At 38.5% G+C, this 18,118-nt stretch overlaps 2 protein-coding genes across 2 annotated transcripts; one reads left to right on the top strand and one right to left on the bottom strand.

Moving 5' to 3' along the window:
- The first annotated feature begins 5,562 nt into the window (after window positions 1-5,562).
- LOC140976580 (uncharacterized) lies at window positions 5,563-8,384 on the top strand. The gene is made up of 3 exons (XM_073440815.1): window positions 5,563-5,801; window positions 6,203-7,698; window positions 7,867-8,384. Exons 2-3 carry the CDS (start codon window positions 6,446-6,448, stop codon window positions 8,111-8,113), a joined length of 1,500 nt encoding a protein of 499 aa, XP_073296916.1. The 5' UTR covers window positions 5,563-5,801; window positions 6,203-6,445; the 3' UTR covers window positions 8,114-8,384.
- A 6,418-nt stretch (window positions 8,385-14,802) lies between these two features.
- On the bottom strand, window positions 14,803-15,399 carry LOC140977599 (uncharacterized). The gene has a single exon (XM_073442356.1). The coding sequence runs from the start codon at window positions 15,397-15,399 to the stop codon at window positions 14,803-14,805; it is 597 nt and encodes a 198-aa protein (XP_073298457.1).
- Window positions 15,400-18,118: the final 2,719 nt, after the last annotated feature.

The following is an 18,118-nucleotide window of genomic DNA, read 5'->3' as shown; positions in this document are numbered from 1 at the left end:
CCTTGGCATGCACTGGACAAGAGATCTGGAATAGAATACGGAGCGTTAGTTCAAAAAGAAAAATAAAAATAAAAAAAATTGCTAAAGAAAATAGCTAAAAATAAAATTGTAGATTAACAGTCCCCGGCAGAGGCGCCAAAAACTTGATCGAGCAAAACTTACACTGTGAAATCCTTAATAAAAATATGGTTTTGTATGCTCAAATTTAATCGCAAGTGCACGATGTCAAGTAATAGTATAATGTACGTGAGTACGAGTATCGTTCCACTGAAGACTGTATTTAACAATTATTATTTTCAGTTATTGAACATTTAGCAACGGAAATTGATTTGATTGATTTACAGTACTGTTCTTAAACAAGAAATGCAAATAAAAAGATTCAATAAATGCTAAACGAAGATAATATCTAAAATGGTTGATTAAGATTCAATGACAAGACGGATTTGTTGGGAATATCGGTTTACCTACCCCTCATTAATTAGTTAATTCGTTCGATATTGGTTTACGCTTCCGACAGGATTTCCTATTCAATTGAACACACTCTCTCGAGCTATGCCAAACTAATTCGACTCAATGAAGTAATTAAATATCTTTAATTATTTATCAAGAGTGAATCGCATTTCGATCTATGAAATCCCCTAGTTTTCGACCCTTTGGACTATGACTATCGACGCGTATCCAATTTCATATATCTATGTAAATTGTAGATCCACGGATTATACTACTCGTTCCTATCACAAGTTATTCTCTCGAACTCACTCGCAATATGAAAACGTTTTTAAAATTAGCTATGTACTAACAACACGAAGAAAACAATAGTATAATCAAGAATAAACCAGAAATCGAAACTGAATTCAATTAATTCAACGTTTTGGGGTAGGATCCCCTCAAATCCCAACAACTATGAAAGTTAGCTACTAGAAATCAAGATTGAAATCAACAAAACAAAGTTTAGAAAATAAAAACCAAGTTAGAAATACTAGAATCGACAAAAAACGCAAAGAACGGTGCCCGAAAAGTGTCGAATATTCAATCCAAGCGCTCAATCCTCTCCAAAGCTTGTCTTGAATCTTCAACAATGTCTGAATAATCCTCAAATCTCGACCCTCTCCTTGCCATATCAGCCACCATCCCAAAATAAGGAAAAAAAATCGGCTGCCAAATCTTGCCAAAATTAAGTGGCGCTCGGACGGTAGAGAATTACCGATCGAGCGCCACACATTCTGTAAAACAAGTGCGGAGTTCATCTTACGGCGCTCGGGCGGTAGAGAATTACCGCTCGAGCGCCACATATTCTGTAGTTTTTGTCTTTTGAGTCGCTTCTCGCGCTCGGGCGGTAGAATTTCACCGCCCGAGCGCCGTCTCTTCTGTCCCGAAACTTCTTGTTGGCACACTTTGCTCCGATTTCCGATTTCCAGCAAGTTTACCTGCCAATTCGATACGCCAAGGTGAGACATGATCAAATGAAAATGTTTACTCTACAATGCACAAAATGTAAACAAAAAGTACGCATGCACAATGTAAACACACACAAACTAATGCCACAAAACACGTAAAAACTACTACTATCACGCGCATATGCGCGAAAGAATGGCGCGCATATGCGCGACACCAACCGGAGCATATGCGCGAGACGTGCAGACCAAAGAATAAGCCATGTGTCCTTGCCATGCATATATAATGTGTTATCTTCATTCCCAGCTTGATATGGACGAGAGAGAAACAAGTAAAGCTTCAGAATTTCCTTCAAGTTGCATCCTAGCTTAGATTGATGGTTTCGCAAGAACCGGCCAACCGAATTTGAATCCGAGTCTATATTTGTGCTCCTCTTATTATTAGATTCAAAAGGATGTAAGTATTAATACATGCAGCATGTTTTGAAGTTGAGATGATTGGGGAATAAGAGTTTGATTGTTATTATTTGTTCTTGTGATTATTGGGAACGTTTATTCGCAACCGGATCGAAGAACGATTATGATATGCGATTTTTGTATAAATTTCAGCATGTCTTGAGTTGAGTTATGTAGATTTTGAGATGATGGAATATAATTGGGATGATTATGAGTTATTGATATTGATTATTGATAATTGAGTTGACCGGTATCGCGAGATTACGCCGTTACGCCGTCGAACTATACCGAGATTGAATATTGATCCATATGTGTGTTCCTTTGAGTTAGAGGTTGATATGGTACATTTACTCATGTCGTTGCAGATCTGTGTTGACATATTTGATATCGAGATTTCAAGACTTCGACTTATTCAACCGAAACTACGACAAAAAAGGTATAATTCATGTTGATTCGGGAAGATACAACTCGAGTTAGATTTGATTCGAGTTTCTCAAAATCACATACTAGATTTCCATACCTTGCTATTCTTGTGCTTTATTTTGATTTATGTACAAGCATTGAGATAGGAGAGTCATTGGCAGAATTGCCAAGCTCTAGACGTTCGGTGGTATCGAAGCACAGGAGAAGATCGACTTCGATTGTAGATATTTGATACAGACAGGGCCGAAGTCTAGGAATAATACGTACCGTCACCACGATTGGGAGGGTAGGTGGGAGACTTGTTACGTCTTATTCACACCGGGATCCCTAGATTTAGATATGAATCGAGTCAAGAATAAGAGTCGAAGATTTGTTATCTGTAGTCATTAATGTGTTACGATTACTGATTCATGTATCATGATTTTGTATTTCCTTGCATAACATGCATGTATACATGTTTTATACTGGGATTTGTTCTTACCGGAGTATCCGGCTGTTGTTGTGTCTGTATGTGTGCATGACAACAGGTGAGACAGGATCAGGGTCACGCAGAGGATGAGAGATCGAGGTTAGAGTGGTGATTACGGGCATAGCAGAGGAACTAGTAGTGTTTACATTTGATATGTAATGTGTAATAAACTTTAGTTGTACGATTTGAATGGAACAAGACGTGTATCTACTTTTGTTAAAATAAAATAAAGATGTCATTTGTGTATGATTTATATACAATCGTTTTTGATATTAAAAGCAAAATTTTGACCCACATTTTCTAGCAAAGATCCTATTAATCCCAAAGAAAATTGAGTCAGAGCCCGGGTCCCCACAGCTGCGGCCCTGCCAGCGCCGCAGCGCGGCAAAGCCCAGTGCCTATGTGCTTGAACATGATTTTTAAACCACTATTTTAGTCTCATGTCTTCTATGTTTTTAGAAATGTTCACACATCATTTTAGGAGTTGTTTCGGGAGTTGATGTCATGATTTAGTACGATGATTAAACGAGGTCAAGTCCCAAGTGATTTAGAACGTCGTAAGTAATTTGTTACCTCGGGTGGTGAGCACAACTTTTACGTCTAAGTTATGAAAATTAAGTGCTTTATAATGCATTAGTATGTACAACAGTAGCCCAGACGAGATCCAACGAATCCCTCAACGCCTTGTAAGTATTTTCGACGTGCAAAAGAAAAATGTTTATGTTTTTGAGGTATGCCAAATGTCTTGTGACCAAATATGAACGGGTTTGGAAGTCAGTGAACGTGGCCGAGGACCTCTCCACCTCGATAAAGTATGACCGAGTTTAGATCAGGATTGGAAAACGGTAAAGTATGACCAGGGACCACTCCACCCGGTAAAGTATGATCAGGGATCTCATGTATGCGGTAGTAGACATCTCTACCAGCCCAGTACTGTGGTTTAGTCTGATCAGGCGCATTTATGTAGGGGTCACTTGTTTTGCACAATGATGAAGTTTTAGCATGTTCAAGTATGTTTATGAAAAGTTTTACGTTATGATGACACGTCTATGTTTATGCAAGTACGTTAAAGTTTCAAATATGTATGCTCCACTTTAAAAATACATGTGGTTTTATTATGTATTACTTGTTATATCCAGTTTATACATGTTAAGTCTTTAGACTCACTAGACTTGATCGATGCAGGTGAGGACGAGTATGAGGAGACGAGGGGTGGGGACCAATGAGCTGGCTCGGTCTGCGCAGGAGGCTAAACCCGAGGACCGCCTACGTTTTAAGAAACTTTTTATGCACGTATCAAATACTCTGATTTTTACAGGAATACTTTACGATGTTTAAACGATTACTTTTCGCAAACTTTGTTTGTAATTGTTTTTATTTCAAACGTTTTTAGACGAGCTGATTATTTTTATCGCAAATTTGAAAGTTAATTATTAATTTAAGAAAATTTTTATTTTTTCGCAAATTTTTAATAGTTCAAAAGTACGGTACGTTATACCTGGTTGGTACAGAGGGTTTGTCACGCTGTACAATTGATTAACATGTTGTTTTGAGCTCCTTACTCTATCAGCATGTGGATATGGATGGACTCTTCCCCTAAGGTCTCTTCTCTCGTGTGATGGTGTATACCTCTCATCTCTAGTTGGTTCGGGAGTGCGAACTCTAGGCGGCGAGGATCGTTAGCCCTTGAATTCCCTATTCTCTGGTCAAATTTATTTAAGTGGTTGCTTCCCTGGTTCTCTTCCTTTTCAATTGTGTTTTGCTCTTCACGAGTTGAATGATTTGTTTTACCCAAGACTGTTTCAAGAATTCAGACATAGCTTTAGACTGGTTGTGAGCATATGCCTTTAGATTATGACATGGATGCAAATCCAACTCTCTAATTAGTTGTTCAATAAAAGATTGTTCTGTTGGTGGAACTTGAATTTTTTTTTGGTTTGGTAAAAACTCCCCCATACTCTTGATTGATGTTTCTTTTCTTCATGACGACATATTTGTGTTTCACCAGGCGTGTCAAAAATTGTTTGCATAATATTTTTGTGATTTTGGCTATATTTTTGAAAAAAATATAGTTTTAACACTTTAAAGTGTATGTTTGAAAAAAAATATACTTAAATTTTTGTTTTCAAAACTCATCTTAAACATTAAAAAAAATGGGATTTTGACCACCATCTTAAGGGTCTCTTACGGATAAACATGGATTTCTTCGTATTTTATTATTATTATTATTATTATTATTATTATTATTATTATTTTAATAAAGTCACATTTGGCCTAAATCAATCATGTGTAAATTTGGTCTTACAAATTACCCAAATTTTAATTATTCAAATTTTAATATTAGTGTAATAATTGTTTTTTTTATTACAATTTTAAACATTTTTCTAAAGTACAAACTAGTCAAGTTAAGTGTGAGTAATTTGAGAGTGGTTCGATTAAAATTCGACTCGAGTTATATCACTCTATCTACTCGGTTACACGTCATATTACAACCAAACTAAGTATATGGACAGAAATCAAATTACTTAGAAAGCCTATGTCTAACAATCACAAGATCCAAATTCTTGATATATAAATCGAAATTCTCTCTTGTTCCTTTGTCAAGCTCGTCGCTCTTCCAGTTCCTGACACAATTTCATACCTGTCTCTTTAAAAACTCAACATAAAAAGCACGTGTCTGTGCGCCGGTCCCATGAAACAGCCACATATTTCCTTGCTAAATGATTTTTTTACTGTTAAATCCCTCCAAAGATAAGGATAAATTCCTCAAATTTATTTGTGAATAAATAACATCCCTTGTGACGTTGGTCTGATCTTCGACTCAGCAGCCCCACCGATCTTAAAAGTGTACTGTTTGTTGGTTTTTGGTGCCTACTAAATATCGTCTTCTCCTTCTATCCTTCTATCCGTTCTTCTCTCACTCCCTTTTTCCTCAAATTATCCCGTTTCTTGTATTAATAAACAGATATTAGAAAAGGTATCATATCCAAGAAACTACACTTGCCTTCATTTTCCTTGCACTTTCAGAGCTTTCCCTTTATGGCAATTGATTAATGTTGGTGAGTTTCTAAAACCCTTTTCCCAAATATTGATTTTCCTATGTTTCTATTTAGAAAGATCTTTTCTTTCTTGCTTCTCGATGAGCCAAGTGTTTCTTGCTTGAGAGTTCGTCGAAGCCTTGTGTTTTGATGTTAACAAGTTGATGGGCTTCTTACACGAGACATGACTTTGGTTAAAATAATGCAATATATAAAATTCGAAATGATGGAAGAATGCGCTCTTTTTTACTTTTCTATGCTAAATATTTTTTAAGGTGTTGGGTTCTTAAAAGTGTGAATTGTGGGAGTAGAGATAATGAATGAAGTGTGAATTTTGCAAGAAAGTAGCAAGATTTTTGCTCTCCTTATGTTTGACCATTCTTGGTTTAATTTATTGTTTTGGTTTCATCTGTATTTCACAGGTTTGATTAGTAAGCAACATGAAAAGAGTAATCTAGACTCAACTCTTCCTATCCGAGATCCAATACTGATTCATAGAAGAGGCCCTTTTACACGGGCTTTCTGTTATGTTGATTTTGACAATTTCTTGTCCATTTTTCTCTATTTTTAGTCATCTCCTTGATTTTAGCTCAGCCTTTGGCCTCTCCTATCCCTTTTTCCTTTGTGATTAATTTACTCACTTGATATTCTGTGATCATCAAGCCATGAAGCTCGAATTGGTTGCATCAAGTGTAGATTTTGCTTCTTTAGTGCCATCGTCTCTTTTCAACTCTTATTGTTCGAAGAAGTACCCCAGCACGGAAAGTGCTGTCTCCCTTGTCGTTCTTTCCACCTCCTTTGTATCCAAGAATTTTGGTAAGTCACAAAGTTTCAAAAGTTCAAGATCTCGACCGGTTCAGCGATCTTGTAGTTTAAATTTGGGTGAAATATATCATGAGGAATCACCCCTGCATGTGCAAGGATTGGGTAAGAACTATGGGCAGACTGGTAGCCAGGAGAATGAAGGAGGTATGAACAAGAATGTGCATTACACGATATCTAAGAGAGACCCGGTTGTTGGGAGCGATAAAGATTCGTTCTCGGGTTCACGGTTTGATTTCTTGGAGCCAATGATGCTTGGCATTAGGCTTGAGTTCACCGATCGGCCAGATCAAGAAACAGCTGTGTGGGCCACTATTGAGCAGAAAGCTAAGAGTTTGGAGATTCCCTTGTCTTTGAGGATTATAAAGAAGAAACTACAACGTGAAGAAGGGTTCACAGAGCCTAAAGAGTCGGACTATTGCTCGATCAAGGCCGTGTTTGCCTCGATGGTTTTCATCATAGTTGAACTTCAGAGCTATGCTCTGCAGATGAGGGAAGCCTTGTGCAATGAAGATTTAGAAGTCATCATATCCAAAGTGCAGAAAGAAATGAATTCTTCATTTGTTTGGCTTTTTCAACAAGTATTTTCAAGGACACCGGCTTTGATGCTTCATGTGATGATTCTTTTGGCAGATTTTGGCGTGTTCTCTGCTTCCCATGATGTTGCTGCCGCCAAAGCCTCTCGGTCGACCAAGGCCTATCAATCGAGGGTGGCCATCTGTGAATCCACAACAGATGCACTGTGGACCGAGGAAAAACAAGTGGTCTTGGCCTCAGGAAATGGCAGAGAAACCCTTGTTGGAAAGGCACCAATCACTGATCATGAGTTGGGGAGTGTAACTGAAATGAATCTATGGAACTCGATGTTGGATGAGGCGACTAAGATGCGAGAAGGGATCGAGGATGAGACGATCGATCAAGAAACAAAGCATAGTTTCATATTACCCTTGTCGGTTGATCTTGAACCTGATGGTTACGAAGAGTACCTAAGGACTGATCTTCTATATCAGATGAACTTGTCTTATGAACCTGACAATGCACTCTTGCTTTGCAACTATGCACAGTTCTTGCACCTTGTTGCTCGTGATTATGACAGGTATAATACTGCTAAATATATTGCCCTGGTATCTATTTAGGTAATTGTAGTACAAAATATGTTTTCCAACTCGTAATATGTAAGAACATCTTAGAGTGGTGACACCTATATTCATATAGATTGGACTTAAAGTTCTTGAGCTCGACGCTAATGCACGATGCTTAACAGAGCCGAGGAATGCTTCAAACGAGCAGTACAGATACCCCCACCAGATGCAGAATGTTTGAGCTTATACGCCAACTTCTTGTGGACGGTCCGTAGGGACATCTGGGGAGCCGAGGAGATATTCTTGCAGGCTTTGGCGGCGGAGCCAGAGAACTCTTACTACGCTTCGAGATATGCCAATTTCTTGTGGAACACCGGTGGCGAAGAAACTTGTTTCCCTTCCAACAGGCCCCATAATCCAAACTTGTAGTGTGTCAATCTCTTGTTATTTAAGAGGAGAATTTTACATTGAACAGTCGATGTGCTCCAAGAATGGGCAAAGTATACATATTTTGTCTAATCAAAACATGATGAAATAGTCTATGTATTTTAAGTAATCATGAATTATGGCCTACAGATTGGAAGCCAAGGGGATAAAAGAACCTAACTCATCTTCTATCTTAAATGATGCATGTTTCCTTAATAAACTTGGAACTTGGTTATTGCACATATATAATTTGCTAAAGTTTATGAAATATAAATCGAATTTCATCAGAAGAATCCGTGTTGGAAAAATTTCCAAAACTCTCGCTCATATTGAAATTTAAAGGATTCTGGCCTTCTAATAAATCAAAATTTGGTATATGTTGAAAATTAATATTTAAAATATGTGTATTGAATATTTGAATGTAGAATATTTAAATGTTGAAAATAAGAGTTGTAAAAATTAGAAATTTGTGTGTGATGATGAATGGTAATGATGTAATTTATTTTTTGGATTATTACCAAAGAAATTCTATAAATAGCATCACCATTTGTGAAGAAATTCACAATTGAGTTGAGAGAAAAATATTATATAAAGTGTGTAGTTTGATAATTTTGAGAATTTTTACTTTTTTACCATAAATTTTTACTTTTCATAACACGTTATCAGCACGAAGATCTAAAAGTCCTCCATATTTTTCCAAGCTCCAAAATAGAAGAAATAGGTGACAAAAGTAATAATATTTATTTTACTGTTTATTTATTTATTGTGTATATATTTAATATATAATATAATATTATTATATAATAAAGATCAGAAATAATAAAATTTTTCAAAAAACTTGTTATAAATCCTGGGAGGATATTAAGACGACATATCACACTCATGACTAATATTATATACATTCCGACCGCCCGGGATGAATGGAACACATTGAGATTCCAAGATTTTAAGAAAGTCAGTGATTACAACTCGGCGAGGTATCGAATAATCTCACAATTAAAATTTTGTAGGCACAAGATTACTGAATTGAAAATGCTTGAAAAAATATTTTTTGACTTTTCACGCATCGCATATAACTCTACAACAACAATATAGATTGCGTGGATTTTCGAGATATTCTGAACCGATCGCCTGTCTCCTTGTGGCGGAAAAGAATAATGAGCTGTTAATGAAAAATCATCAGGCACGACCCACTGGTTCAATGGCATTTCCTGAAGTAAATGTCGTAAGCAAAAATGAATTTAAATCTGGAAACTAAAATCAAAATTATAGACAAGATTTTGGTCGAGGACGAAATCGAGGTCGTGGTCGTGGACGTGGACGTGGTCGTGGTCGTGGTCGTGGTCGTGGTCGTGAACGCGGCCGTGGTTTTGAAAATAATCGAGATAGTTACTTTTATAACTCATCTCAAAAGAGCGTCCCAAACCATCCACTGAAAAGGCATCATGAGAATATGAGTGTTAATGAGAATCACTCAAAAATTTTTGAAAGTTCTTGTTTTAGATGTGGTACTCCAGGATATTGGTCTCGTATTTGTCGAGCCCCTTACCACCTTTGTAAAATTTATAAAGAAACAATAAAGGGGAAAGAAAAGGAGACCAACTTCACTGAACACAGTGAACCTTTGAGTGATTCAACTCATTTTGATGCTGGAGATTTTCTGATTGATTTCTCGAACAATGATCAATTTGCTGGTGGAATAGATATGTAAAATATTTTATTTTTCCATGTACTTGTATGATAATGTTTTATCGTGTGTATTGTATTTTATTTTATTTTTATAAATGTATTCTCAGTAATTTTATTTCATTGCATTTTTTTTTTAAGTTCAAATATGGAAAATGCTATGACCAAAGCTGAAGTTTGCATACCTGAAAGTGGTACAACGCACACTATCCTCCGAGATAAAAGATATTTCATCGAACTAAAACCAGCAAAAAAAAATGGTGAATACAATATCAGGTCCTGTAGACTTGATTAAAGATTGTGGTAAAGCACAATTTTTGTTACCTAATGGTACAAAATTTTTTATCAATGATGCTTTGTCTTCACCACAATCGAAAAGAAATTTGTTGAGTTTTAATGATTTATATTATCATGGGTATGATACTAAAAATGGCTTATATCATTCGTATACATCGAGACTGCAAAAATAACATAAACATGCAGATACGTTTAAAAATTTTGAAAATAGCATATGTCATACATATATTTTAAAACTTCTAAAAAAATATTTAACATGTTATGAAATTGTTTAGAAAGTTGCAAAACGCCCTAGACTTTTCTCGAACCGACCGCTCACGATTCAACGCTATTCGTACTCGGACGCCTCAGACTTTGACTCAACGAGAACGAATCAATTTCAAAATTTTAAAAACACCAAAAATATCCAGTAGCTTGCTGGAAATTCAATCTTAGAACCTACGTTTCAAAAACGACTCAATTCTCTTATCGGGTGACTCGTTTCCCACCGTTTTCGTGTTTTCGGTTAAACAAACGATCAAACTACCCTTCTGACTCGAACCAACCGGAGACCAGACCTTTATTAACATCCTAAGACCCAATTCAAGCTACTGGAACCTCCCAAACTCAAGCCAAAACTGAAACTTGAATCAAAATTTTAACCTAGCTCTTTTCGCCCTTATTTTGACACGTTCGAACAATTTACGGCCTCGAACGGACCACATATTGAAACAATCCCGAACCAGGCCCTAGTCCTCTTCCTTAGACCCTGAACAAGACCATGATCAAGCCTTTTTGGACTCAAACTAGACGCCCAAGGCCCTAGCTCTCTCGCATTGAAGCGCACCAAACGTGCCCTCTCGCGTATAGCAGCTCTCTCGTGCACCAGAGGCTATCCCAAGCCTTGGATCTCCCTTTGGCTTATACCAGCCCCTCACCAGGACCCTAAGGCATGTCCCTAGCCCCTGGTATAGCTCTTAAACCATCCCCTTAGCCCTAGGAACCACACGCACCAAAACAGCCCAACAAGTGCATGTTCGTGGAGTTTCGGTTCCAACGCTAAAGCAGCCCATCCAAGCCCTGATTGAACACTCCCTAGACCTTCCTAGGAACATTATCCTTCCCTCAATACCATGGCTTGGGTCCCATGCAGCCCCATGGTCGATAGAACCCAAGCCGCCACCCCTCACCCTCACGGCCTGCATGCAGGTTGGTGCTGCCCTTGGGGCACCCTATTGCGGCTATTATCCCTTCCAAAACTTACTCTTAACGTTTAACTTGACTCTTAAATCTTTTGGTTTGCATCTCTCCTTCAAAAATTCATAAAACATCAAGAATCTTTAATGAAAACATGAGATGCACTTGTAGGAAATTGAAAACCATCATCTTTATAAATTTTTCACACAAAATCAAATACATGCAATATTATGGATTGGATGGTGCATAAACAAAGGTTTGAAAACATGTCTTGTTCCTTTATTCTTACGAAATACGATCGACGGCGCGACGATAGACGAACTGGACGCAAAACTTCCTTCCTTCCTATCCTCTAGGATTCGGCCTCCCTAGAGTTTGAATGAGTGTGTGTGTGTGTGCGCTGATGGTGAGAGACGTGTGATATGGGTGTAGGATGGCTAGGGTTATTTAACTAAATCAATAAGTTGCTAAATGGGCTTTAGTATAGATTAAAGGCCGTAATTCTTTTAATTAAATCCTTGTTAATCTATGCCCATTAAGGAACTAGTTAAATTCATAATTAATCCACTAGAAGTCCAAACAATATTTATAAATATTTGGTGCTACTCATTTCTAGTATCGTAAACCTGAAACTTCTCATTTTCTAGCAAAAGTTCGTTACCGATTAAGTTCGTTTCTTACTAAAAATAAATTTGCCGCTTTCCTAATTTTGATTACTAAATCTAGAGTTTCCATTTCCTAAACTTCTAAAAATAGGAACCTTATCAGAATCGTCCCCGGTTCTCTCGCCTTTGCCGTACATCGCGTATTTGACTGCGGAAAGTTCATATTCATTACATTTGGATAAATATTCATTCAATCATACCGTTATTTAAACATACCTTTAAACCACTTATTTGAATAAACTTCTAATTAATTTTCATGTATGCATGTGGTTAGTGTGTTCGGGTTTTCTTGCATTACAATTCCTCCCCTCTTAAAATAATTTCGTCCTCGAAATCAGTACTCACCGAAATGATTAGGGTAGCGACTCCTCATATCATTCTCAGTATCCCAAGTAGCTTCCTCATCTGAATGATTCAGCCACTTGACTTTGACCATTTTGATCAGCTTGTTACGCAGCCTCCTCTCCTGCCTACGTAAGATATTTGTCGGTTTCTCCTCGTAGCTAATGTTCGGAGTAAGCTGTAGTGGCTCATATAGTTCAGAACGTGTGATGGATTTGACATGTATTTGTGGAGCATAGAAATGTGAAAGATATTGTGAACTCCAGCTAGATTAGGTGGTAAAGCCACCTTGTATGCCAATGATCTCACCTTTCTAAGATCTCAAATGGTCCAATAAACCTTGGACTGAGCTTGCCCTTCTTCCCGCATCGCATAACTCCCTTCATGGGAGCTGTCTTGACAAAGACGTGATCACCAACGACAAACTCGAGATCTCTCATCCTCTTGTCCGCATAACTCTTCTGTCTACTCTGCGCCGTCCTCATCCTATCACGGATCTTGACTACCAAATCTGCAGTCTGCTGAACAATATCCGATCCAATCTCGGCTCTCTCTCCAACATCATCCCAATGAATCGGTGACCTACACTTCCTTCCATATAGAGCATCGTAGAGAGCCATACCTATAGACGACTGATAGCTATTTTCATAAGTAAACTCCACTAGCAGCAGCTTCGGTTCCCAACTACCTTGGAAGTCGATCACGCAAGCTCGTAGCAAGTCCTCCGAAATTTGGATAACTCTTTCTGATTGGCATTCAGTCTGCGGATGGAAGACCGTACTAAACAACAGCTTTGTCCCCATGGTGGAATGAAGACTCTTCCAGAACGATGAAGTAAAGCGTGGATCTCTGTCTGATGCTATAGACACTAGAATTCCATGCAATCCGACCATCTTTTGAATATACAGCTCAGAATACTGTGACATGGAGTATTGTAGCCCTTCGCTATTTTCGGAAAATCAATCACGAAGTCCAACGTAATATTCACCCACTTCTACTCAGGAATAGTGAGTGGCCTCATCAACCCTGCTGGCCTCTGATGCTCTGCCTTCACCTGCTGACAAGTTAGGCATTCCGATACAAACTTTCGGATATCTCTCTTCATGCCCGGCCACCAATAGAGTAACTGTAGGTCTTTGTACATCTTTGTACTCTCGGGGTGGATAGAGTACGGCGAAGCATGAGCCTCCGTCATAATCTCGACTCTCAATGAGTCAACACTAAGTACCCATAAACAGCCTCTATATTTGACAATGATGTTCTCCACAGAATACAATATACTGCCCTTCGATTCATCCCTCGGCTTCAATTTCTGCAACTGCTCATCAGTAGCCTGCTCAATACAAATGCGGTCTCTCAGAGTGGACTGCACCGTCAAAGTAGATAATCTCGGTGCATGGCCACTAACATAAATCTCAAGGTCGAACCTCTGAATCTCTGTCTGGAGAAGTTTCTATATTGCTAGATGGCCTACTACTGCGGTCTTTCTACTCAATGCATCGGCCACGATATTAGCTTTTCCCGGATGGTAGCTAATGTCACAATCATAGTCTTTAACTAGTTTCAACCATCATCTCTGCCTCATGTTCAGCTCCTTCTGAGTAAACAAATACTTGAGGCTCTTGTGATCGGTGAAAATCTTGCATTTCTCACCATACAAGTAATGTCTCCAGATCTTCAGTACGAAAACAACTGCAGCTAATTCAAGGTCGTGCGTTGGATAGTTCTACTCATGATTCTTCAGCTGTCTCGACGCATAGGCGATCATCTTATCATTCTGCATCAGCAATGCGCCCAAACTGAGCTTCGAAACATCAGTGTATATCACATAATTCCCTTGCTCGGAAGGCATTGGTAGAACTGGTCTACAGTAAGTGCTTACTTCAACTTCTCAAAACTGCTCTGACACTCGGCACTCCACACAAACTTGACATTTTTCTTCGTCAGAGCTGTCAAGGGTACTGCAATAGACAAAATGCCCTTGATAAAATGCGATAATATCCGGACAAGCTCGGATACATTCCTAGGTACTGACCACTCTTTCACAGCTCCGACCTTAGACAGGTCGAACTCTACTCCATCCTTCGAAATAATGTGGCCCAAGTACGCCACCTTCTTCAACAAAAACTCACACTTGCTGAACTTAGCAAATAACTTTCGATCTCGAAGCACCTGCAGTGCCGTCCTCAGATGCTAACTATGGTCCTCATAGCTTCTCGAGTATATCAGAATGTCGTCTATGAAAACGATAATAAACCGATCCAAATACGGCTGAAATATGCGATTCATGAGATCTATGAAGATAGATGGGGCATTTGTCAACCTAAAAGGTGTCACAAGAAATTCGTAGTATTTGTAACAAGTTCTGAAAGTCATCTTATGAACATCCGCTTCTTTGACTTTTAACTGGTGATAACCGGAACAAAGATCTATATTTGAAAATATTGAAGCTCCTTGAAACTTATCAAATAGGTTTTCAATCCTTGGCAACATATACTAGTTCTTCATGGTTACTCTATTCAGCTCTCAGTAATCAATGCAGAGTCTCAAACTGTCATCATTCTTCTTCACAAAAAGAATAGGCGCGCCCCATGGAGATGAACTAGAACGAATGAAACCCTTGTCTAACAACTCTTGACTATGATCTTTCATCTCCGTCGGTGCAAGATGATAAGGTGCCTTAGAAATTGACACGGTACCCAACATCAGCTTGATAGAAAACTCCACATCCCTTGTTGGTGGAACGTCGTCGGGAAAAACATCAGGAAACTCCTTGACAATCTCTACCTCCTCAATAGTCCGACTGGCAATGTCAGGGATCAAGACAACACTAGCCAAGAAAGCTTGACATCCCTTAATCAACAACTTCCTCGCGTGCAAGCAAGAGATAATGCGCGGCACAAGACTGCTCCGAGTTGCCTCAAATAAGAATGACTCCCTACCGATTGGATTAAAAGATACGGTCCTCTGACGGAAGTCGATCAAAGCTCCATTCGCTGCTAACCAATTCATTCTCAAAATAATGTCGAACTCAGGCATAAGTAGAACAATAAGATCAGCTCGATAGAGCTCTACATCACGAATCATACTAAATGATAGCATCTCCTTTCCCGATGGCACCATAACTCTAAATCCCAAACACAACTGCTCGAGCGAGACATTCATATGGCTCGTAAAAGACTCGGAAATAAAGGAATGTGTAGCTCCAGAATCTAACAGAGCATTCTAGGCTACACCCTCAAGACAGATCCTTTGTGAAATTACGTTAACAACCCATCCCTTTAGAAAAATAAGTTGAGTTTTGGAAGTTGGTTATATATAATATATATAAAAAAAAACACATTTATTAACCCATAAATACCCAATATTACAAGTTCCTAGGGTTCACAGTCTAGGATTTACTAATGGTTACTAGATTAATCGACAATCGTGCCTTATACCATAAGCAATACTAGCATGCCACCTAAATATCCAAAATAAATCGGCAAAGTGAAATGCTGATTAAAATACCTGTGATGAGTGTAGTGTCTCGCTTAGCCTCCTCTGCATGCATGACGTACGCCCTACTAGTTGCAGGCGCATGTAGCTTAGGGCAATTGAGGGCGATATGTCCTTGCTCTCCACATTTGAAGAACTTTCCAGATAACCATATACACTTTCCATAATGGTGGTGGTTTCATTGCTTGCACAAAAGGCTTCTCATCACTCTTCGGCGCTCCTGGTTTCTGTGGCTACCTCGGCGCTTTCGGTTTCTGCTGACCCTGTCCCTTGCTAGGCCCCGTGAAAGGCTTCTTATTATGCTAACTCGACTGCTGAGCACGATTTTTCTTGCGCTGCATCTCCCACTCAACATCCTTCAGGGACTGATCAGTTCGAAAAGCTTTAGCAACAGCAGCATTATAGTCGTTCAGGTTTGCCAACAACACATCCCGACGGATCATCGGCCACAAACTATCCCAGAAATGGCGTAACTTCTCTGCAGCATCATTTGCGATCAGGGGCACAAAGTAACAGCCCCGGTCAAACTTCTGGACGAATTCAGCAACAGACGAATCCCACTAGAGGAGACTCATAAACTCTCTTTTCAACCTCGAACGGACATCGACGATGAAATACTTCTCAAAGAATACCCTCTTGAAGCCCTCCCAAGTTAATGTCGCAAGATTCACTCCTCGCTCCGCTCCCTCCCACCATAAGAAAGCGCCGCCCTTCAGCAAATAAATAGTAAAATGAACCCGATCAACGTCCACCATGTCCATATACCTAAAAATCATCTCCAAAGACCTGATTCATCCCTCAGCCACGAATGGATCAGTAGTGCAAGAAAACTCATCGGGGTTCATCCTCCTAAACCGCACTGGTCGGACCCTTACAGTATTCCCAGCATGCTGCAACAATAATCGAGCCATACCAGCCAACACACAAACACTAGATTCCTGATTATGAGGAGGCGGTAGAATCTCCTCCTCCTGCCTATCTCTTCTTCCTATCCTATCCTCACTATCTTTGCGAAGAACTCGTCTAGGAGACATCTCTGTACAAGTCGTCCAACCCAACACGTAACCAACATGCAGTTTTTAAAATAACAAGCATCTAACATTTATCTTTGACAATCATATAAGCAAGTAAATCTAGACAATTAAATTTAAAGCAATAAAACTCACATACTTGATGTGTGACTTCTCGAGCTCCTCGGAAACGGCAGCAGACATAACCTTTTTCAAGAACCACGACTCTTGTACCAACTGAAACGACTCTACTTCTAAATTCATTTAATTTACACTAGTTTTTTTCTAAACTCTGCATAATTAATTCATCATAAATAAACTAGCAAAAAATCAAATAAATAAATTCCATAATATCCAAAATCATTCCCGCGGAATAAGTAAATAAAGCAATAAAAATTTAAAATTCAACTCAATAAATTCTAGCATCTTATCAATTTGTAAATAAAAGCAATAATTCATAAAGTCATCAAAATATTTAACATATGCGGAATTTCTAGGTCGTCGGGTATGAACTGTGCCTCCCGGATGATTCGATAGTCCGCACCTCACGACTTAACATCATCATCACATGCAACCATTCAAACCTAGTGAGTCTAATGTCTCAACTTGCTCAAACGAACTATAACAAGTACATAAATATACAATCACATGCATGTAAATTACGTTTACTGAAAATACATTGTTTTCATGCAACCTCGAAACCTCAAAAAATATGCAACTTTTGAAACCATGCTTCAGTATGAACTTTTCTATGTAAAATAACATTTTTATGTGAAGTCCGATTCTCGATAGTGACAACATTCAGTCGATTGATCAATCTATAAACCATAGTACTAGGCCGTCGGGTTCCACGTCCACTTCTTCGACGATCTCGCTGACTATAAAATAAAATAACTCCACTGTTCACTTCTTCAAGGGATCCATTATTATTGAGATTCCCGCCCCCGTTTTTGACGGTTCACTCCCTTTTCATTGCAAGTTCACCATTTCTGTTTTCAACTGATCTCTTACTAGTTTTACGTCACGATCAATTCACATTCCTCAAAAATATTTTCTTTTAATTTATCATTTCATAAAAAAACATGTATAACTTTCCATATTATTTTAAACTTCCAAAAATGGCTTATATCATTCGTATACGTCGAGACTACTAAAACTAGCATAAATATGCAGATACGTTTAAAACTTTTGAAAATAGCATATGTCATACATATACTTTAAAACTTCTAAAAATAACATTTAACATGATATGGAATTGTTTAGAAAGTTGCAAACCGCCCTAGATTTTTTTATAACTTACCGCACACGATTCAACGCTATAAGTACCCGGACGA

Source organism: Primulina huaijiensis, chromosome 5 (assembly GCF_012295235.1).
Source record: "Primulina huaijiensis isolate GDHJ02 chromosome 5, ASM1229523v2, whole genome shotgun sequence".
Classification (NCBI taxonomy): domain Eukaryota; kingdom Viridiplantae; phylum Streptophyta; class Magnoliopsida; order Lamiales; family Gesneriaceae; genus Primulina; species Primulina huaijiensis.
This window is presented reverse-complemented; position numbering and strand designations above follow the sequence as displayed.

Bases quoted from the DNA above. Each gene is read 5' to 3' on its own strand.
- LOC140977599 (XM_073442356.1), bottom strand. From the start codon at position 15,399: ATGGTGCCATCGGGAAAGGAGATGCTATCATTTAGTATGATTCGTGAT.
- LOC140976580 (XM_073440815.1), top strand. From the start codon at position 6,446: ATGAAGCTCGAATTGGTTGCATCAAGTGTAGATTTTGCTTCTTTAGTG. The intron at 7,699-7,866 runs GTATAATACTGC...GATGCTTAACAG, and splicing joins GTTGCTCGTGATTATGACAG to AGCCGAGGAATGCTTCAAAC.